This window comes from Narcine bancroftii, chromosome 5 (assembly GCF_036971445.1).
Source record: "Narcine bancroftii isolate sNarBan1 chromosome 5, sNarBan1.hap1, whole genome shotgun sequence".
NCBI lineage: Eukaryota > Metazoa > Chordata > Chondrichthyes > Torpediniformes > Narcinidae > Narcine > Narcine bancroftii.
The window spans coordinates 111,517,661-111,541,742 of NC_091473.1; the positions used below are offsets into that span (position 1 = coordinate 111,517,661).

Below are 24,082 nucleotides of genomic sequence, written 5' to 3' on the forward strand. Positions count from 1 at the left end.
ATCCATAATCCAATAACACAGAGGGGTGTTGAGCCCTAAGTCTTGGAGTTTGCTGATTAGTTTTGATGATTTAAAAATGCAAAATTTATTGTTTCTTTCACATTTTGTGTTGACTTATTTTCCCCCATGCAAATTTCACAAGATATCTCAATTGTTTTTCTCAAATTTTTGAAAAATTATGTAAATTTGAATTCTTCAAGGACAATTTCTATAACACAAGTGGCTGTAACAGGGGAATCACCTGTATCACGTTTTCTTTCATTTTAAAATGTTAGAAGCAAAATTATAATTTGAAATATGGTATTTGTTGCCAAAGTTCACAGCTGTGGCCTAATTTGACTCCTTGCTCCATGAAGCCAGTTAGCACAGTTGAAATTCCTTTTTGTGACAATTTATTGTTGATGTGACAAACTAATTGTTATTATCCAGCAGGAGGGGGAGAGGGATGGATCACCTCAAGTGGATAGGATACAGGATTTCACGACTGGTAAGGAGGTTCAACACTCTCAAGTGAAGTAATCGAACTTTCTGTCAGTGATCAGCGCCAAAGCATTTTGTGCTGAGGTAAAGCGATCTCTATCAAAGTCACTGATCGAAAACCTCAAGGACAGTGTTTAATCATCAATATAGAAGAAATGAATCAAAAGTAAAGTCACATCCAAGGAAGGAAGTTTCCATTCAAATGCAATTCCTAACTTCCTGCAAATCGTACTCCTCATTTTTCAGTGAGTAAACAAATCTACCGATCATTTTTTTCTGGAAAAGTTCAACTGCACAGTCCACATACTGATATATAACCATGCATGCAAAATACAAGCTGGAAATGACACCACTGTTTAGGTGAATTACGATAGAAAATTCTAGTCCAATTTCCAACTTCCACCAGACACAGCAAAAACACAACATGTATTGCATACTATTTACACACAAAAACAAATGCTTTGTTTTCCATATTGAATATCAAGACACTCGCTTGAAATATCTTTTCTAATATCTGATTAGATTTGAATTATTAAGCTAGAAGTGTTCAGCATCTGAGAAGAGAGAAAAAGAATTGAAGGGCCCAGAGATCACAGCTTTTTTTCTCCACAGATGCTCCCTAGTGGGAATATCTCAAGTTCATACTTATTGTCAGAGCACATACGTGACGACAGGTACAACCCTGAGATTCATTTTCCTGCAGGAGGCAGAATTACCATTTATTGGTCGTGCAAAAACAAAGGTACTCAATGTACTTATGTAAACAAAACACAGAGCCAAAAAATCAATCACGTGCAAAAGTAAGAGTCCTTAAATAAGTTCTTGATTGAGTTTGTTGATGACTGCAATATTTTCTGTTTTGATTCCAGCCCTATGCAGTTCTTCTGTTGGGAGAGGGAGTAGATCGGACTCTTTTGGTCTTCTGTTGCTCAACATTTGCAGGGTTTTTTTTCAAAAAATGGAACTTGGACAAATGATTGGAAACAGATTACTCTCAGAAAGGAAGCCACAAAAAAAATCACATCACTTGAGCTGTTCTAACCACTTCACCTACTTCAACTGGTTCCATTTTATTACTTTCCCCCTCTGAGTTTTGTCTTATTTTATTCTAATGTGTCATTAGGTGTATGTTATGCAGGTAAGACTTTCAATGCATCTGTGCATATGACTTGCCTTGATGGTAATAAACATTCAGTCAAACGGAATAAACAAAGGAATGGGATTTTAGATCAGCCACAGCTTCACCAGTGAGCAGCAAACCCCGAAGCAAGCATCATGGCCCATGGCTGGAGGGTCGTTCAGCTTCAGAAACTCGGCTCGCTGCCTTCCTGGCTCGCAGATACATTTTAAATTGTTAAAGCCTTGGCTCTTCCAATTTCCGATGCAAATCATTGTTTTAAGCGCGCACGATGCGCTCCTATTTCGGTGAATCATGGTCAACCTTGGCGGAGAACAAGGCCCTCCTCAAAGCAGCCCGTGATGAGTGGCCCCACTTACTGCGCTGTTCAACAAGCACGTAAACTTTGTTCAGGGCCGCTTCCTCCGCCAAGTCTTACCTGCAGTCCTCTTCGCCTCAAAATGCTCGAATCATCCATGGTACCAATCAAGTGTCACTCTGCAGTGGGTGGAACCTGAATATGAACAGTTTGTTTGGCCAGTGGCTCACATCAGCAGCAGACCGCAGCGACGAGTCCTGAGCCGCCGGACTTGGTTTGGGACTCCCGCGGGGGCGCGGGTTCGCTTGGAGTTCGTGCGACCGAACAGAGCGTCTTTCTTGGCTGCCGTTTCGGTCCCCGCAACAGCGGAGCGGCTGGGGCACAGGCAGCGAGCAGCTCTCCTGGATCGGACTGCGGCGGAGCGGCTGGGGCACAGGCAGCGAGCAGCTCTCCTGCATCGGACTGCGGCGGAGCGGCTGGGGCACAGGCAGCGAGCAGCTCTCCTGCATCGGACTGCGGCGGAGCGGCTGGGGCACAGGCAGCGAGCAGCTCTCCTGCATCGGACTGCGGGCCACGATCTTCGCTTCAGAGCCGCTTCCACGCCAAGGGGAGCATCCTTCACTTTTTTTTAATCGAGAAGAGTCCTGCCTTTCGCATTTACACCTTCCATCGCCACAAAAGACTCTCCTCTCCCGAAGTCACGCCATAAAGTGACTGTCCAAACGAGATGTCCGGAAATTCCCGAGCCGAGCTGACCGGGCTCATTTGAAAGCCCGGCTGCAGTTCAAAGGGGTAACGTGCAGCCCAAATCCAAAGGGCAACCAGAAAAATTCCGCTCCGCCAGGACAGGCAGCGTTTGATGCGGATCCGGTGAGCAGTAGCGCTTCCTCCCCATCTGCTGTTGGAAACCACTGAATGCAAGGAGCCGGCCAAAACCAGAAGACCAGCGTTGGGAGGTTTGCCTGTATGATCCAGCCACGCTGCTGAGAACATTCCCTGCCCCTTTGGCTCAGATCTCGTCCATTCCACAGTTCTTGGGTCCCCAACATGGTTCAAACTATTGTTCAAAATGTTTGTTCTGAAATGTGACCAAACCAATTCCACATTCCCCCCCCCAAAAAAAAAATCCATAGAATTAAAACATGTGAAAACATTTCTTCAGCACCGCACACTATAGTCCACATTGTACATGATTTCAATTCTTCAAGTCTACAGAAATTCTGCAAGTATATTTTTGTTCAAATCGCTAATCAAAGGAAAAATGTCAATCGTGATCCCCCTGCTAACTCTCCCAGCTCCATGTTGTTCAGATCACTCACTCGCCCTTTTCAAATTGCAGCACCTGGGGAGCTCTCCTGGGACCCGGGTGCGATGACTGGGGCAAAGGGGCTGGAAGCACTTTTTCAAGTCCAGAGGGACCGACCCTTTAAATCGCCAACCTAGCGATTGAAGGAGGATCCCACCCCCACAATGATGCGTCACATGTTCACCTGAAGAACTGCCAGATGTTCAGATACTGGCTGCCCAAAACTGCTGATGTCACCAGAATAAGAGGGTTGGCCATTCAAATCACCTGTGGTCACAGCCAAGGTAAGTTTAACCTCTGAGGTAGGTCAGGACCGGTTGGGTTCTGATAGGGTTGACCAGGTCAGACCCTTTCTAACTGCCATGGTGGGGGGCTAACCAGCAAATTGCCCAGTTAACCCCATTTTACATGGTCGTTTGAAAGGGCCTATTGATATGATCGGGAACCAGCCAACCCCGAGAAAGCAGATTTTGACACAGTTTGCAGAGGACATAATCAGTGGCGTTCTTTCTCATGTTCCTTTCCAGCAGTGATTCACCATCGGCTTTGGAATGATATGGACACTACAAGCACACTGAACATCTATTCCACGAAACTCCAACCGACATAACCTGGAATGGTGTGGTTCCAGCACAACACACAAATCCATATTTCCAGTAATCAGATATAGCTACTCCAAGACACATGGATCCACAACCTGGTGATAGCATAACTGGACTTAACCTACATGAAGGCTCCAAAAATAATCCAATGCTAAAGTGTGAATCATTTTTTTTTTAAATACTGGGTGGTTATTTTCTTTTCCAAACTGGGGACAAGTTAAAGAACAATATATTCTTCAAAAATGTTGCTTTCTTCTTAGATGTTAATTATATTTTTGTAAAAATTGATGACAAAATCAAACAGAATTGCATCTTAAAGCATGACAAAGAAGGTTCGCCAGTGGCTATAGTTTGTGAGGTGTCTGAGGAGGTTTGGTATGTCACCAACGACTCTCATAAACCTCTACAGGTGTACCATGGAGAGCATTCTGGCTGGTTGCATCACTGCCTGGTATGGCGGCACCAACTCTCAGGACAAGAATAAACTCCAGAGGATTGTTAACTCGGCCAGTGACATCACAGGCATCCGACTTCACTCCATCAAGGACATCTACATAGCCAGTATCTTAGAAAAGCAGCCCCTATCCTCAAAGACCCCACCACCCAGGCCATGCCCTCTTCACTCTGCTACCATCGGGGAAAAGGTACAGGAGCCTAAAGACGAGCGCTCAACAGCACAGGGACAGCTTCTTCCCAACTGCCATCAGATTCCTGAATATTCGAGAACCAAAGACACTCCCTTACTTTTCGTGCACTACTTTTTTTTTTTAATTTTAATATTGTAGGATAGTTTAAATATGAATGTTTGCATAACACAGAATTTCGTGACAATAAATTCTGATTCTGGAGAAGTTCTATATTTATACCATGACCTGTTGAACAGTGTCATGAGGTGTGCCTGCTTTGCAACAAAGTTGTAATTCTGGAAACTCAATCTGCATCAACATCTTAATATCTCTACTTTCTCATTGCAAATAAACACTGATATCTTGAATGCAAAATATGTGGTGTAAGGTCAGAAATAATAGGAAAAGGCTATATGGCCATTCAAGCCTGTTCCATCATTCATCAACATCACACTGATCACACTACCTCAGCACAATCTCAATATCCCATTAACCAATTATTACCTTGCCTCTGTTCTGAGTGAACATAATGACCAAGTTCCCACATTTTTTTGTGGTAGAGAATTCAAACGTTTGCCATTCTCTCCTTGAAAAAAATTTATCCTCATCTCAATTATAAATGTTATCCTCAAATGATACTTCCAGTCCTGGACTCCTCAGGCAGGGAAAGCATCCTCTCTGCAACTCATCTGTCACATCCTTCAAATTTTTTTCAATGTTTTTTTTCAAATTTAAAAAAAAAATTCAAAAAAACTTAACATTGCCTTTCATTCTTTCAGTTCTCATTCACCAAATTAACCCAGTCTCTGCCCATGTGGCAAATACACCATCACTGAAAGCAGTAAAGAGATTCCTATCTGGATTCCTGTGCTAGGAAACCAAAATTGTATACAATATTCCAGGTGCAGGTTCACCAAATCCACACCCATTTGCAGTCAGACTTCCTCACTCATTGCAATCAAATCCTGTTTAACTGAAGGCTTTCATGCTCAGGCCTGAAACATCAGGCTATGGATGCTACAAGACCTGCTGAGTGCCTCCAGCATTTTTGTGTTTCTCCAGTATTTCATGCATCTAACTGATTGCAAAACCAGAAATGCCAGCCATCAATGAACTGTAATAAGCACAATTTGCTCCTTTTGGATATTAGCATTGAACAATTTCTCACCATTTTACAAATACTAGGCTTTTCTCATACATTCACCAAAATGAATAACCTCACATTTTTCCACTTTATTTTCCATCTGACATGTCAATGCATTCATGAAGATCTTACAATATCTCTTGAAAATTTTGAAAGCCAATTGATAGGCATCAAGTGGTTCCGCTGTTTAAGAAAGGTGGGAGACAGAAAAAAGGTAACTATAGGCCAATTAGTCTGACGTCGGTGGTTGGGAAGATATTAGAGTCGATCCTAAAGGATGAGGTGATGAAATACCAGAAGATGCATGTCAGGATAGGTCCAAGTTCAGCATGGATTTTTTTTAAAGGGTAGATCCTGCCTGACCAACCTATTAGAGTTTTTTGAAGAAATCTCAAGTAGGATAGACAAAGGAGAGGCTATGGATGTTATCTATTTAGGTTTTCAAAAGGCTTTTCATAAGGTCCCGCATATTAGGCTGCTAAATAAGATGAGGGCCCATAGAATTACAGGGAAGTTATTAAATTGGATAGACAAGTGGCTGATAGGCAGGGTTAAAATTAAGGGTTCTCGTTCTGGATGGCTGCCTGTAACTAGTGGTGTTCTGCGGGGGTCGGTATTGGGGTCGATGTTGTTTACATTTTATATTAATGATTTGGATTGTGGTATGAATGGTTTTGTGACCCAATTTGCAGATGACACCAAGATAGTAGGAAGTGTAGTAGAAACCGTAAAGTTGCAGAAGGATATAGACAGATTAGGAGACTGGGCAAATTATGGCAGATGAGATTTAACATAGAGAAATGTACAGTGGATATAAACAGGCAGAATACTATTTGGATGGGCAAAGGGATGTGGGTATCCTTGTGCAGGGAAACCTAAAAGTTAATGACCAGGTGAAATTGGAGTGAAGAAAGTGAATGCTATGTTGGCATTCATTTCAAGAGGAATAATGTACAAGAGTAAAGAGGTGTTGATGAGGCTCTATGGGGCACTGGTGAGAGCCCATTTGGAGTACTGTGTGCAGTTTTGGGCCCCCTATCTTAGAAAGGATGTGATGTTATTGGAGAGGGTGCAGGGGAGATTTACTAGGATGATTCCCGGAACGCAAGGGCTAACGTATGAGGAGCGTTTGGCAGCTCTTGAGTTGTATTCACTGGAGTATAGGAGAATGAGAGGAGATCTCATAAAAGCATTTTGTATTTTGAAAGGTTTAGATAGGGTAGATGCGGGAAAGAGGTTTCCCTTGGTGGGTGAATTGAGGACAAGGGGTCATAGTCTGAAAATTAGAGGTTATCCATATAAAACAGAGATTAGGAAGAACTTCTTTACCCAGAGGGTCGTGGATCTGTGGAACTCACTGCCGCATACAGCAGTGGAAGCCAGATCACTGGGAGTACTTAAACAAGAAATAGACAAGTATCTCATTAGTGAGGGCATCAAGGGATATGGGGAAAAGGCCGGAAATTGGAACTAGTGTCGAGTAGTTTAGTGTAGATTTAGGAAACAAACTCGATGGGCCTAGTGGCCTGTTTCTGTTCCTTTGTCTTGTGATCTTGTGAAGTCAAATACACTTCGGAACATATTCCCATCACTATTAAAAAAAGGAAATAGAGTATTTTGAACAACATGAATGATTGTTTCAGAAGTTTTTTCTGTGATACTATGAAATTACTTTATTCCTCTTGTAACTCAGACTTTTATGCAATCTTGAAGCCTATTTATAGAACCAGCAATAGAAACAATAGCTATTGAAAATGAATTTTTGAGTGGGAAGGAAGGAAAAAAGGGAAATCACACATGTACAAAAACTTTTGACAAAAATTAAATGGATCAATACAAATTGAGGAGGGACAGCGCACAAATTGTTCTCCCTCAAAAAAAATCCTTGATACATTGGTTCAATTTCTGCTGATCTTGTAAAATATGTAAAAATATCAGGGCATAGATCCAAGCAAGAGAAGGCCTGAACAGCTAATTCTTATCCATAAAGACGTATGTGTCCAACATCATTCATTACTTGGAGCACATCCAACATATACACCTGTTTCTCTGCTGCACTGGTTATCAGATGTCTGGCAGTATCTTTGCTAACCTGCTGAATGAGATTTGGCTACTTTTTCGTCAAAATCTAATCCACTTGTACAGATGGTGCACCACTCAAACTGAATGGAAAAATTGCTTAGGGAAGTCTTAATATTCTCTATTTTTAACAAGGTGTGCAGGTTCAGATTTGAACATTATGCCCATCTCAAAATGCATAATTCCCATGTAAACAAACTGTGCAGTGGAGAGAGAAAAAACCCTGCAAAATTTTCTGCTGAAGGCCATATTAATGAATCAAGTTTTTAAAGCTCCACTGCACTCCCTGGTGAAGAGAACAAAACTGAAGGTTGTACTCCAAGTGTAGTCTCACCGACTGCCAGTCTCCTGCGCTCAAAATTTCTTCAACAAAAGCCTGTATGTCATTTGCCTTCTTTAGTGTTTGATGCACCTGCTTGGTTGCTTTCAGTGACATCTACATTTTCCAAGCTATCATCATTTAAATAACAGCTGGTCCGCCAATGTGAATCTTTACATTAATCCAATTACAGTGGATTTGCCACATATCTTGTCAAAACCCTGAAGTTGCTTTCTAATCTCCCTAAAAGTGCACTTAGCTCTGTGTCATCAACAAACTTGGAAATAGCATATTTGATTCCCTTGTCCAAATCACTGGTGTATATTGTGAAGGCTCAAATACTGAGGGACAATTCAGAATACCTTCCAATTGCCTGGGTGATGACGATACCAACACAAACAAATTCTCAGCTTGACATTATCCACACAAACATGCCTGCTCAACTGCATGCATCAACACCCAGTTTATTCCTTTCATCACTGGAACAAAGTGGCCATAGTACCATCCTCAAAATTCAGTGAATGCTGATGGGCATTTTGCCATGACATTGTGTTTGGTTGACTTGTGCTCAAAAAAAAATCACCCATTCCTTGAACCTTGAAGGTTGCTGGATCTAAATCCTAAAACACATTACCCAAGAGTATTTTGTAAGCATTTTCACCAGAAGGACCAAATAATTCAAGAAGGTCAACAACATCTTCTCAGAGAGTAACATGGCATGAGCAATACATACTAGACTTGTCAGCAAAAACAAGACCCCAAAATTTGCACTGAAAAATAAATAAAATCAAACAAACAAAACACAATCTACTGGAGTACTCAGAGGTCGGCCTTGAACCTTTCACAGGACTATTGTTTTTCTCCCAATGATGCTGCTTGACCTGCTAAATTTCTCTTTCAGATTGCTTTGCTTTAGATTAGAGCATCTGCAATCACTTGCGTCAACAGATAAAATGAAGCATTTGTTATACAAACAGATCCAATACATTGCAAAAAAACTCAATACAGAAATACCATTCATGAATATACATACAAGTAACTTTAAGTGTATCAGACTTTAAATAAAAATAAAAATCTTTTTTTGAATGACCAGATGACAATGAGGCCTTGTGGACATACCAGTTCCTTGTTTCCTCAATTCTGTCAAAAAAGCAATGTCCTATTAAGACACATCTAAAAACCCATGTGATCTCACTTTCAAAACTGCTTTGCATCTTTTTGACTTAAGATTCTTAAGATTGAGATTTTGAGTACCCAGAACAGATCTCAAAGAATATGAGCCAGAACGAACTGATGTGTGTCAAGAGTTCCAAACAGAATTGTCAACGTTCACCATTGAAGCAGAAATAAGTTTGTAAGTTATTGTCAGTTTCAGAGTCAAAATTGTTAGCTTGATTTGATGCTGCAGTCTTCAAGTCCCCAATTAGTTTTAAGGGGACAGTGAGGGGAAAATATAGAACATAATTAATTAATTGCATGAAATCAAAGCAAAATAATGTTTTTGTTAACTTTATTTTCTTGTGTTATTTATTTCAATGTTCATAGATTTCATACGTGATATATCTGCCAATTATTAAAATAAAACGATAACTTTGAGACCGGCAAACTCTGCTCGCTGCTACGTTGTGGCGCGCGAGGCCCTATTCCAATCCAGATGATTATACTGGAATTTGGGGCAGCAGGTAATCAGCAGAATGAGGCCTCTGATGCAGCTCAAGTGGAACTCTTGGGAGTTTGAGGTGACAATTCTGAGCAGAGGAATCAGGCAAACACATCTGGACATTTTAGAGTTGGAGAAATTGCCCAGCAAATCAGTCACCGGAGAGAGGAAAATCATGTTTATTTTACAGATTGAGAATTGCAGCCAGCCCTCAAACAAGCAGAGAAAATGAGCAAACTAAAATTATTAACAGGAATACTAGGAATTTCTGACAACTCTAATCTGCGTATCTTTTTCAATATTTTTATCAGTATTCAATAGTGATAAAGTCATTAAAAAGAGTAAATATGTAAAGAGGAATATTTAAATGCAATAATTATATAGAGGAAAAAACTTATTTATAAACAAAGAACTTTAACAAACAGACTAAAAGAAAACTGGGCACAACGCACTTAAATATAAAATGGCTAATTGAAAAAGACAAAAAAAATTACTATTATACAAAATCTACTCTCTTTCCTTCCAAAGTTGTTAGTAGTTGCAAATTATTCACTACCATATTAAGAGGACTATAATCACAGAACAATATCTGAACAATCTTATAAATTATGAAAGTAGTTTAAAAATAAATTTTAAAAATTCAAACCCGTTACATTGGTAGAACATCTTATTTCTTTCTAAAGTTAAAGATACCATCAGATTGAGTACGAATAGCAGGGTCAACATCCTTCCATTTCATCCGTATTGAATTTCGTGCAGTAAGGGAAGCAAAGGAGATTACATGCGATTGAGAGACTGTTAAATTCAAATCAGTTATTTTAGTTCATCCAAATAGGGCAATTTAGGGATTTGGTCTCAAATTAGCATTAAGGACAAAAGATAAGGTACAAAAAATATCTTCCCAGAAAAGGAAAAAAGTACAAGACCAGAACACGTGTAACAGAGTTGTCTTCAGTCCTGCACCTGTCGCATTGGTAAAAATGTTGGAGTAAAATTTAGCCAACTGAACTTTAGAAAAGTAGGCTCAATGTATAACCTTGAAGTGTAGAAGTGAGTGACAGGCACAAAAAGAAGAAGAATGTAATAATTTTAAAATAGAATCCCATGTAATATCTGAAAATGAAAGCTGGAGATCTTGCTCCCATAACTTTTTAAATCTTATCTTGGGAATTGTCCCTAGACTTTGATAATAAATATATAGCTGATATCAGATTTTTGGTTTATTTGGTTTACATTTATAAATCATCCGAATAGTATTAATTTTAGTGTCCTGAGGAAGTCTCAACAATTAAGAATTAATCTGCATTTCATAACTTTTCTTTATTTCTTTGTGTTTCTCTCTCTCTTCTCCCTACCTATCAACCATGTAGGAACCTATCAAGCATTAGTTATATAACCATATTAACCACTTACAGCACAGAACAGGCCAGTTCAGCCCTACTAGTCCATGCCGTAACAAATCCCCACCCTCCTAGTCCCACTGACCAGCACCTGGTCCATACTCCTTCAGTCCTCTCCTCTCCATGTAACTATCTAGTCTTTCCTTAAATGTAACCAATGATCCCGCCTCGACCACGTCTGCCGGAAGCTCATTCCACATCCCCACCACCCTTTGCGTAAAGAAATTTCCCATCATGTTCCCTTTATAATTTTTCCCCTTCAATCTTAAACCATGCCCTCTAGTTTGAATCTCCCCCACTCTTAATTGAAAAAGCCTATCCACATTTACTCTGTCTGTCCCTTTTAAAATCTTAAACACCTCTATCAAGTCCCCCCTCAATCTTCTACAGTCCAGAGAAAAAAGCCCTAATCTGCACAACCTTTCCCTGTAACTCAAACCTTGAAATCCTGTCAACATTCTCGTGAACCTTCTCTGCACTCTCTCTATTTTGTTTATATCTTTCCTATAATTTGGTGACCAAAACGGTACACAGTACTCCAAATTTGGCCTCACCAATGCCCTGTACAATTTCATCATAACCTCCCAACTCTTGAATTCAATACTCCGATTTATGAAGGCCAACATTCCAAATGCCTTCTTCACCACACCATCTACCTGAGTATCAGCCTTGAGGGTACTATTTACCATCACTCGTAAATTCCTCTGTTGCTCTGCACATCTCAATAGCCTACCATTTAATGCATATGATCACTACTGTGGCTAATACCTATCAGAGATATTCACTTTGTCCTGCTAATCCCTCATTTACCTCTCTGCAACTTCAACTATGTTGTATCCTGTCTTTCCCAGTCTTTAATTTAAACTGTTAACTCTATTTCTGCCTTCACAGATGCTCAGTGGCTTGCTGAATGTTCCCAGCTGTTTGCTTTAATTGGATTTTGAACCTATGTAATACTATATGCTTACTGACCACTTTTGTTGACAATCAGGAGTTAACTGATATATCAAACATCATAACTCTCTAATCAAGTGATGCCAAAACCAAAAAAACCCAGCGATTTCAGTATGAAATTGCCATCAGCACTAATAATGTGACACTGATCATGTTGTTCACCGTGCCACTACAAAATGAAAATAGCTACTAAAATCCATTGAGGATTTTATTTTATATTCAATCACTTAGTCATAAATCAATCTGAATGAGATCAAGCCATTGAACATAGGAATGAATATCTTTAACAGACAATTAGCCAGCTAGATATAAATTATTTGAAGAGAAAGGGTTTCAGACAGTGACAAGCAATTTTCCTTAACCTACAAAATTTATAATTAACAGTTTATCTGAATATAAGAGCTTCTGGGAGAGTAGTGAGGGGAAAAAGAGCAAGGCAAGTGTGATCAATACTTTCAGAGGTACACTAACTTCATTTGGTTCTTCTCTGTAATTTGGAATATGTGTCAGCAAATTGGAAAAACAAACATGGAAATTGTGTTAAGCTGAAATAAATTTTTGTGTATTCTTACAGTCAAAGCAGCTAGCCTAATTTGTGCTTGAAAATAAACTCTTTGGCCAATGTTGCACAATTATTCACAATTTTACCTCACATTAAATAGGAAAGAAAGATTTACAGCACAAAAAAAACCAGATGTTTCTCCTTCTTTTCAACATCTCAACCATTCAGTTTTACAAGACTAATTATAGCCACTTGAAATTTATTAGCTCTCATTAAAAATGCTAAAGGTATTTATTGTATCTGATTACTTTGAGATACTGCAAGATTTACAATGAAAATATTTTAACAAGGTTCAATCTACTCGCGTTTACACTAACCTACCGCACTTGAAGAATATTTGAAAATAACTCTCAATGGATTTAGAGCTGGACACCAACCATTGGTTGTGACACCAAATTCACAATCTGATGTGGTGTTCAGTCATCCATCTTCCAAAGTTGACGAGATCATGACTCAAACACTTTGTTGCACAATTGATTTAAGGAAATGTAAAGCACAGGGACCCGATGACATGCAATGGTGTCCAATGGTAAAAAAAAAACCTATGTTATTTTCACACTGACCAGATTTGCAAAACCTTTAAACCAAGCAAAATTTATTTTGGGCATGCTACAAAGGACATCCCTAATCAAGTTCTAACCCATAGATCCAGTGATGAGACAGGCTTTAGGCACATCCACTGACATTTAAAATTGTGCCCTTGGGACTATACCACACCTGGTATTCACAAATCTCAGACATGATTCCAAACTCACTTCCATTGTTCCAACCAAAACTTCAAAGTCTAAAGTTCCTTTGATTCCATCTCAGTCTAAAATCACACTTCCTCTTCACCAGTTCCTTAATCATCGTGACCACCATCTTGAGCAGCAATCTGGTTACTTCTATTTGCTCGGTAGTTCTCAGAATCAGAATTTATTGTCATGAACAAGTCATGAAATTCAGTGTTTAGCTGCAGCGTCACAGTGCAAACTTTCATATTATGAACCACCTTACATAGTGCACGAAAAGTAAGGCAGTGTCTTTGGTTCATTGATCATTCAGGAATCTGATGGCAGCAGGGAAGAAGCTGTCCTTGTGCCGATGAATGCTCATCTTTAGGCTCCTGACCCTCTTTCCCAATGGTAGCAGATTGAAGAGGGCATGGCTTTGGTGGTGTGGGTCTTTGATGATGAAAGCTGCTTTTTAAGACACCGCCGCATGTAGATATCCTCGATGGAGTGAAGTCTGGTGTCTGTGACGTCGCAGGCCAAGTTAACAACCCTCTAGAGCTTTTTCTTGTCCTGAGATTTGGCATCTTCATACCACACAGTGATGCAACCAGACAGAATGCACTCCACGTACACCTGCAGAAGTTTTTGAGAGTCTTCGGTGACATACCGAATCTCTTCAAGCACCACAAGTTATAGCCACTGGCAGGCCTTCTTCATGGTTCACTGTGGAGGATCCAGGACAGATCCTCAGAGATGTTGACACCCACCCTCTCCACTACTGAGCCCTCAATGAGAAATGGGTCGTGTTCCCCTGACTCCCTCCTAAAGTCCACAATCATCTCCTTGGTTTTGCTGACATTAAGTGCAAGGTTGTCAATTTGACGCAACTCAAAGGGCTGATCTACCTCCCTCCCGTACGCTTCCTCATTGCCAACAACTGTGATGTCATCAGCAAATTTGTAGATAGCATTGGAATTGTGCCTGGCCACATAGACATAGGTGCATAATGAGTAGAGCAAAGAACAGAGTCTACAACAAACAGCAGAAAAGCTTTTGACCAAAAGGCCAATTTTATTTCACTTGACTGGCTTGATACATGATAGAAATTTGCAGTGAAACAAAGTTCATGCTTTGTTCCTTGGACATAACAAACTACAAATTTTAAATGGTAATAAGACTACCCAATCTCCAATTAAATAGACCTCAACTCTGGAATTCCTTCCCTAAACCTCCCAAACAATCTTCCCCTGTAAATTGTTCCTTAAAATCTAGATCTTTGACTCGACTTTGATTCAACTGTCTTAAAATATCCTTACAGATGTCACTCTAAAATGGTATGTGATAATGCTGTTACAAAATGGCTGTGTTGTTTCAATAAGTGAAAGGAACAAAGTGAATTAAAGTTGTTGTTTCCAAAATGAAGTCTAAATTAAAATACTTTTATTTATTCCAATAAATGTTCTCGGAGAAAGCTAAAATGAAATAATGCCAGATGAAAGGACTTCAATGATCACTCTCGGATGAATCTACAGATTTCTTTGGATGACCAAAATTGTGGACAATACCAATTCACATTCTGGTTTCCAGAAATAACAAGAAGAATTAAACATTGCAGCATGGACCGAAACCATTTGGAAGAGCTGTCTCTACTATGGGAAGTGAACAAAACAAGAACATTTAATTAAGAAACAATAAGTGAATGAATTGTTTATTGCCAAGTATATTACAATAATAAACAAATAAATAGTGTTGCAATGAGTCAAATGATGCAGGGTACCGAGAAAAATGTACAGTAGTTAAAAACAGTGCAAGGGCATTATCTTTTACCATAAAACAAGACTGATTACAGCAGGAATGAAACTCCCCTTGAATCTGGAGTTCTTGTTTTCAAGCACCTTGCATACAAGCAGTAAATTACATCAACATACAATTAATTACAAAGGTGAAACACAGGATTATGTTGACAAGGTTTTTTTTGTGAAAAAAACACAAACAAATGCTGGAGAAATTCAGCAGTTAAAACAGTGCCTTAAAGTATCAAAGGTAAAGATACATCACCAACGTGTTGGGCTTGAGCCGTTCATCAAGGTGTGGGGGAACATGAGAGATGTCCGAACAAAAGGGGGAAGATTATAGGTGGTGAGGGTGGGGAAGGGGCGGGGGGGGGGGGGGGGGGGAGACCGCAGGAAGGGAGGGAGGAGTCTAGGCTAGGTGGAGAAAGAAAGAAAGTCGGAACTGGAATAACTAGTTTGGGGGGGGGGGGGGGGGGGGACTAGTTATTCCAATTCCTACTTCCTTTCTCTCTCCACGTAGCCTAGACTCCTCTCCCTCCTTTCTGCTTGCCCCCCTCCCCACCTATTATCTCCCACCTTTACCACCCCCTTCCCCCTTTTGTTCGGACATCTCTCATGTTCCCCCACACCTTGATGAAGCCCAAAACGTTGGTGATGTATCTTTACCTTTGCTACATAAAGGCACTGTTTGACCTGCTGAGTTTCTCCAGAAATTGTTTTTTTTTACAATTACATGTGTCAGTGTTAACATTGAAATATGAAAACAATTATTAACACGGGAAACTCACATAAAGCCCAATAATAGTTCCCTAAGAAGAAATTACACTTAATTCTCACAATGCAAATGGTTCAAGCACTAGATTTATAAAATTCACATGATTATTTATGTATCCAACCAATTAAATATTTTTATTCCTGATAACTTGATGATTTCTCGTAACTTAAGCAAAACACAATAATCAAAATAATCTTCTTGGCACATTCTCGTCCATTTAAAACAAGTTTATATCTCTCTTGCCCAGTGCTGACAAATCCATTCACCTAAAACATTCACTCACTTTCTCTTGCCAGATGTGATTCAACTTGCTGAGTGCTTCCATCATTTTCTGTTTTTACTAAAAATATAATGAAAGCCTGAATTTTTTTAAATCCATTGTTCTTGTTGGAGAAACAAGAATAATCAGGCACTCCAGGCATTCAAATCTCTTCTCCAATGTTGATACGCATTTTTCCCCCTCCCTTATTCATTTTAAAATACTTTTTTGTTTGGAGTGCCCACCAAAAGTGGTCAAAATTCCAATACATCGTCCTGAAAACATGAAACTGGTCAGACTGTAACATGCCTTGTTTCAAAAATACAATGCAAATTAATTATGATACCTCATGAAGGGAATTTAAATTAAAAAAACTGCAACCAACTGGAAATTGTGGAGTGAAACAAGAAAGTCTGTAGATGCTGTGATTGTAGTAAACTGCTCAGAAATTTAGAGAACGGATGGAGAAATAAAATCGGATTCAGTTGGTGACTCTGCACAACTGGAAAAGAAAATATGGCAGATAAACTTCCAAAAGGGAAGGGGAGAAGAGAAACTGCAAAAATAATTTATTCACACCTGGGTAGAAGGCATGAACAACAAATTGACTAAATTATCATTCCACATGCTACAGTTTCTGGAAAAGCAGCAGCATTTCTCAGAAACCAAGAACAGAGAGATTGACCATGAGATTTCGGAAACTCTGTGCTGTAAACTTAGTTTCTGACACAGATTTTTGTGAGGGATCGGTTCAACAAGCCCCTCCGGTTGCTACGAGGAGCAAGGTCATCATGCTGGCTGTGTAACCAATCAGAGAACTGGCAAGAACAGAAAGCATTTTTATTTATTTGTTAAACAATTATTGCTGGGCTAAGCATGCCATGAAAAACCCACTAAGATATTGTAGAATGAAACTAGTCTGTAAAAAGACAGAATTAACATCAGTTCAGATGCTGGATAAGGTGTGGAAAAAAAACAAAGTTTTAAAGATGCACCGGATCACTGACAAAAATTTGGGGGTTTTCATTTTAGGTCATCCATGGACTAAATCTTTGTTTCTTTATGCTTCCCAGAATACTAAGAGTGAATACTAGTTATTTTGCTGTTGTAACTATAATAAAATCAGGGACTTTGCAATATATTAATTCTTGCTCACAAAACAAGCCAATGTTGAACTTTCAATAGCACAGAATAAACATGATCATTTATCATAATTCTAGACAAGTATTTATGATTTCCAGGCTAGTACACCATCTACAATATAACTAAATTGATGAGCTACCTCAATGAAACCATAAAAGGAAACTGCATTTTGAAACTCAAACGACATTAGGGACCAATTACAGAAATCCACAGACAAGAATGTAAAGTCTGCTCAAGATAGACTGTCTCCATGGTTATAAACATGATTTACTCAGTGGATACGAGTGAAAGTTTTCCTTTGCTTTCCCCTAGTCCTGAAAATAGACAAATTGTTCAAACCTGACTTTTTGTTGTTAGATCTGTTCTTTGAACAATGCTGCCACACATATTGATAGCGAGCTTAAGAAGGCATATAGTATGCTGGCCATCATTATTGAGGGGCTTGAGTTCAAGAGCCACGAGTTAATGCTGCAGCTCTATGAAACTCTAGTTTGATCACACATGGATAATTATGTTCAATTCTGGTCATCTCATTATAGAAGGGATCTGCAAGCTTTAGAGAGGATGCAGAGAAGATTTACCCAGGATACTGCCAGGATTGAGAAAAGTTTTATGAAATAAGGCTGAACAAGCTTGGGGTTTCCTCTTTGGAACAATAGTGAACGAGAGGCGACTGAATACAGGTGTCCAAGATTACGTGAGGCACAGATAGGGTGGACAGCCAGCACCATTCTCCCAGGGCCACAATGGCCAACATCAGAAGGGAGATATCAGAGGTAGAATATTTCATACAGAGTGTGGTGGGTGCCTGAAATGCATTTAGAGTATTGATAGTAGAGGCTGAGACAATAGTGGCATTTAAAAGAGTCTTAGATGGTACATGGATATAAGAAAAATGGAGGGCTATAAGCAATGGGGCAGGGTAGGGTTAGATTGTAGGCCAAAGAACTGTACTTTGCTCTACTGTTCCATTGAACATGACAGCACAGTACAGGCCCTTCAGCCCACGATGTTGTACTGACAGATAGAAACCTAAACAACTAACTAAACCTCCCCAACCTTACAAGCATAACCCTCTATTTTTCTTGTATTCATGTGCCTGTCTAAGCGACTTTTACAAGTCCCTATTGTATCAGACTCCACTACCACTCCTGGCAATGTATTCCATGTGCCCAATGTGAATTCTCTGCGTAAAAAAACTGTCGTCTCTCCAAAATTTTCCTCCCTTCACCTTGTACACATTTCCTCTGGTGTTTGCTACTCTCACCATAGGAAATAGGTAATTGCTGCCTACTACATCTATGCAATTCAGAATTTTGTAGACCTCGATTAAGTCACTTCTCATCCTTCCTTGCTCCAAAGAGCAAAGCCCTAGCTCTGTTCACCTTGCCTCTTAAGGCACATTCTCCAAACCAGGCAACATCCTGGTAAATCTCCTCTGCACCCTCTCCATAGCTTCCATGTCCTTCCTGTAATGAGGTGACCAGAACTAGACAAAACATTTGCAGTGTTGGCCAACCAGAATTTTAAAGAGCTGTCGTATTAGCTCACGATTCTTGAACTCAATCCCCCTACTAATGAGGACAGCATACCCATAAGCCTTCTTAACTACCCTATCAACTTTCCTCAGAAACAATGAAAGATCTATGGATTTGGACCCCAAGATTCTTCTGTTTTTCCACTGTTAAGAATTCTGCCGTTAAACAAAGTTTCCTGGCTTTGAGTTTGACCTTCAAAAATGCATCACTTCACACTTATCTGGATTGAACTCCATCTGTCACTTTTCCACTCAACGACGTCTCCTGTCATATCCTGTTGAACCCTAAGACAACATTCCAAACTACCCATAATATCTACAACCTTTGTACCATCTATAAACTTGCTCAACTTCTTTGTTCAGGTCATTTATAAAAATCACAATGAGCAGGGGTCCCAGAACAGATCTCTGCAGAAGTCCATGTTCTAATGTTTCACACTTTGTTGAAAGAATGAACCAAAAATCTCACTCAATGCAGGAAATCAACATGACTTTGGGTGGAAAATTATCAGCTCAATATTTTACAAATTAATATCTGCCAAATGTTAAAGAGAAGTTCTTATCTGGAATGGCCTTGAAATACAATAGAATATGAAAATTGAACCATCATTTTTTAGTACCAAAAGAAGTCATTAAATATATATCAATAACCAACTGACTACTAGACTGAGGGTTCTTGATAAATTATTGACCGCAAGGTTTTCATAAATTCAAATTCAATAGCAGAGAGACTATCTCAACAATAGGATTTTGTCACAGCATCAGGATTTTTACTTTTACTTGCTGGTCACCACAAGTTGAAAAATAAATGATGGAAAGCACAACATTTAAGGAAAAGGGGAGCCATCAGAAGAATGGGCTTATCATGTGAAAAGCCAAGACGAAAGAGTCTTTCACATTAATCAAATCAATAAAATGTATCAAGGTGGCAAAATTCATCAACAGGAAAGTTGTTGACTTGTATGAGCAATGGTCATTTAAAAAAAAAATTATGGCTGTATGACACAAAAGTTTAACACAGTTAGTGTAACAGTAAGTTTAACAATATTATAGCCCTAGCAACCAGGGTTCCAATCATGGGTTGTTTGTCAGGAGTTTGTGTATTGTCTCTGTGAGCTGCATGGGTTTTCTACAAGTGCTCCAGATTCCTCTCATCCTCCAAAACGTACAGGGTTGGCTAGTTAATTAGGTGTAATTAGGCAGAATGGGTTTCATGAGCTGGAAGGGCCTTCTACTGCGCTGTATTATTAAAAATAAAACATCAGAATGGAACTAATGCTGTATTTTCAAATTATCTTCCAATTTCCAGGTTGACATAATACATTTTTTTGCTATGGCTAGGGCTATCTTAACAAATCTTTTTTGTGCATCCTCCAAATCAATTCCAAATTCTTTGTTTTTTTATGTTACTTAGGAGAAAGATCTCTGGATTCTTTGGTATATTGTTTTCTGTTATTTTATTTAATATCTGATTGAGATCATCCCAAAATTTTTCTACTCTCTCACATGTCCAGATTGCATGAATTGTTGTTCCCATTTCTTTTTTACATCGAAAACATCTATCAGATACTGTTGGGTCCCATTTATTTAACTTTTGCGGTGTAATGTATAGTCTGTGTAACCAATTATATTGTATCATACGTAGCCTCGTATTTATTGTATTTCTCATCGTTCCAGAACATAATTTCTCCCATGTTTCCTTTTTTATCTTTATATTTAAATCTTGTTCCCATTTTTGTTTAGTTTTACCATTTGTTTCCTCATTCTCCTTTTCTTGCAGTTTAATATATTCCATTAGAAAAAATAACATATAGTTTAAGAAATAATATTGAAATATTCGAACAAGTATGGGAGCCTTACATTAAATACAATAGCGAAAACCTACCGGGGACAAACATTACCTAAGTTGATGGAAGGAGAAGGAAAGAAAAGAATGGACTCTGTAGAATTTCTGGTGTATTTTTGTTGAATGACAACATTGTCTGACTGGTTTAATGCAACCTAGATTGTATACCTAAAATGGATGAGGGGGGGGTGGGGGGGGGTGGCTTGGGAGGAGGGAAGGGGGGGGGGAGAAAAAGTCACTGTATATGTGTGAAAAAGAAATAGTGTATATCATGGCTAATGTGATTTATGGTGTGAAAAATAAAAAAAATTATAAAAAAAAATGGAACTAATGCAATTTTATCAGAAATGTATGTTTCTTCTCCACCGTTTTTTTTCCAGTAGCAAATAATTCAGTAAACAGAAATCTTATCTTTGGCTTGGTTTCGCGGTCGAAGATTTATGGAGGGGTAATGTCCACGTCAGCTGCAGGCATACCAATATAAATAAGTTATGAATCATATAAAATCACAATGGTATGATTATGAAACACAAAGAGGAAATCCTTGCTCACACCATTACATCCTGGTAAGAAAAAGAGGTTGACCCAATATGAGCTGTAGAATCAATAGTAAGGATACCACTTCACCTGGAGACAGCAGAAAGCAAGCTAAGAACAGGATAAAATGGAGAACAGCTGTGGGAGTGCAATGGAGATAAATACTGGGAGAATTTGGTAAAATTAGAGTAGGTTGCATACATATACACATTTTAAAACAGATCTTATTTGAAGAATTCATATTCAGAAACTATGAAGAATGCTATGCACATTCTACCAGTAGGTGCTAATTGAAATGATGTCATCAAATAAATCAACTGGAGATACGTCATCTGTGCTGAACATTTTTACAAGGCTTCTGACCTTCCTACAAAGTGCTCACTCAAAGGTCAATGAAAAGTTTGTTTACCTAAAGCAACAGATGGGAGCAGAAGGATAACTCCTGTTGTTTGCTGGAGAAGGTGGGGTTTTTGCAAGTGAGAGAGTCACATGGGCTTTCTAACAGTTGTAAGATGGAGAGAGAGAGAGAGAGAGAGAGAGAGTGAACAGTCAGAGCTGAAGCAAGCAGGAAAAGCTTGTTGGAACTGAAATAGAAGGCTCCAGAGTGGCGGATGACTGGAAGTGCTATCTGTCTGATGTTTCTCTTGGAATAAGTGGTTCATCTGGAGAACCCTGATGAGGCAAGTTTCATCAGCAAGATACTGAGGTGACTAATTATTGAGGTACCTCAGTTGTGGAAATCCTGGAACAATAAATCTCTCTTTGCAAATCTCCAAAGAACCTTCCTGAGTGGGAAACATTTACCTTTTGAGCACCAAAGTCTGGTGAACTTTCTACATGTTAAATTCTGTGCACAGTCTAAGAATTGCCTCCAACCATTGAACTTGGAAAAATGAGAAGTGAGATTGAACTGTGAACCAAAGAACTTTTCTTAAATTTGCACACACGTTACATCCACGTGTGCTTAGAAATAGAAGGGAGTTAAGTTAATAGAGATAAGTTAAAGTTTGATTCTGCTTTCATGTTTAAAAATAATTAAAAACTACTTTTGTTTAAGTAACCACTTGTCGTGGTGACTATCTATTGCTGCTGGGTTTTGGGGTCCTCTAGGCTCGTAACAGCAGCACCTAAGGCACTTCAACAGACTGGATTGAAAGTATGCTATTTAACTGTGTAGCAGCCATTTTGCTATTCTGCACAAGCACCTTTTCCAATGAAAGGAACAAGTGCTACACAGGGATCAGATTAATTTTGCAACAGAGAGCAAATCCTAAATTCATTTCTCTGAAAATGCAACACTAATTTGTAACACCTTCACTGAAGCAGAATGAACAGAATGTGATAAAGATGTGATTTCTATCAGTTACTAAACCAAACAATTATACTGTAAGCTTTTTTAAAAACACGTTTTCAAGATTTAGAATGTTGAGACGATAACTTAGTGGTTTGAACATAACATCAAAACTCAGAAAAGAGTTCAAACAAAGACAATTAAAGATCCATTAACCCTTCTTATTCAATTTTATAAAACATTGGAGGAAATCCGGAGAGGAAATGATGAAAACATGTGAAACAATGGAACAGATGGTACAAAACTGAATAACTGGATTCTTGTGAATTTCAAAGAGCTCAACCCAATTTAAAGGAAATTCAGCTTTGGAATATCACGCAAAGATATTCCTTCTTGGTGGCACACATGAACCCAAATAGCTATATATCAATTATTTAATTTGTGAATAAATACCCTTCTTCTATTTACTAAAGTAACGCAACCACAACTTTTCATAGATGATACTTTGCAAAACTAGAATGAACAAGTCCAAAACAAGGAACAAATAGTATGTGGCATCAATAAAATGAATATTAAAAATAATACATCTAAAAGAGATCACTCAGCACTTATTAAAAATAAGACAGACCAGTTTTTGAAATAGAGAAGTTTCAAAACACAAGCGATAAGTGTGAAAATTTCTTGAACAAGACTATAAAAAAAAAGACAAATTATCTCCTGCACCCAAGTGAAGGTTTTGAGAATAAGAGAAACAAAGAGAGGATGAAGGAAAAAAAACATTCCCAAAAGCTGGACATACAGTCTCCAAGTAAATAAGGAAATGAACAGCAAACATGTAACAATCATCTGCTATTTAATTTTGCTTTCAAGTTGAATCAATATTTTTTGTTACAATGTAACTTTATCGAGAAGATTCCATTTTTTTTCCTTTCAGGTTAATATATACACAACAATTTGTAATTGAAATTTCAAAACACCAAAAATCAATCAATTTCACAGCCATGATTTAATTTTTACAGCCAAGGCGAGTTTGGGAATCACAAATATATACAGCTCTATTCAACTAAGCACTCCCTAACTATCCCCTCCCCCCTAAAACCACCCCCCTTAAAAGATGGCCAGAATATTCTCAAAAAGGAATCCAGAATGGTAAAGTTCCACAAGCCTTCTGCTGGGAATCCTAACAACACCCTGGCATCAGATCCACAGGACGTGGAGGGAGCAAGAGTTTTGCAGGTTGACCGTGCAAACTTTGAGAACGGGGAAAACAAAATTGTAACACGAGAAGTCTGTCGATGTCATCAGCCAGCAAGCCAGTTGGAAGGCTCCCCGCACAACCAGTCACTTCTCCCACCTGTCGAGCGTTGCGGCGGATTGGCGAGCGCCTGTGATTTCCTGTCGCCGCAACAGACATGGCAGGCTGCGCACGGCCCCCGCTGTTCCGCAAAGGCTGATCGGCAGCGCGCTGGGCCTGAGTGGGTGGGTAAGCAGGGGTGGGCAGAGGGTGTAGGTGAGGAGTAATGGGCAGGGGAAGTTATGGTGGTGCGAGGGGCAGTTAGAGGGAGGAATGAATAGAAGGAGGGGTGGATAGGGAAGAGGTAAAAAGGGAGGGGCAGGACG

The 24,082-nt window shown here is 39.1% G+C and overlaps 1 protein-coding gene across 4 annotated transcripts in view; it reads right to left on the bottom strand.

Moving 5' to 3' along the window:
• mast2 (microtubule associated serine/threonine kinase 2) overlaps positions 1-24,082 on the bottom strand; it is a 416,446-nt gene that overhangs the window by 311,480 nt on the left and 80,884 nt on the right. The window contains exon 1 of one of the 4 annotated variants that reach the window (XM_069938763.1): positions 2,037-2,793. The exons of the other annotated variants lie outside the window; for them this stretch is intronic. Coding sequence (XP_069794864.1) covers positions 2,037-2,075 — 39 coding nt within the window. The 5' untranslated portion in view covers positions 2,076-2,793. Of the gene's footprint in view, positions 1-2,036; positions 2,794-24,082 lie in introns of those variants that run through there. 4 annotated transcript variants of the gene reach the window in all.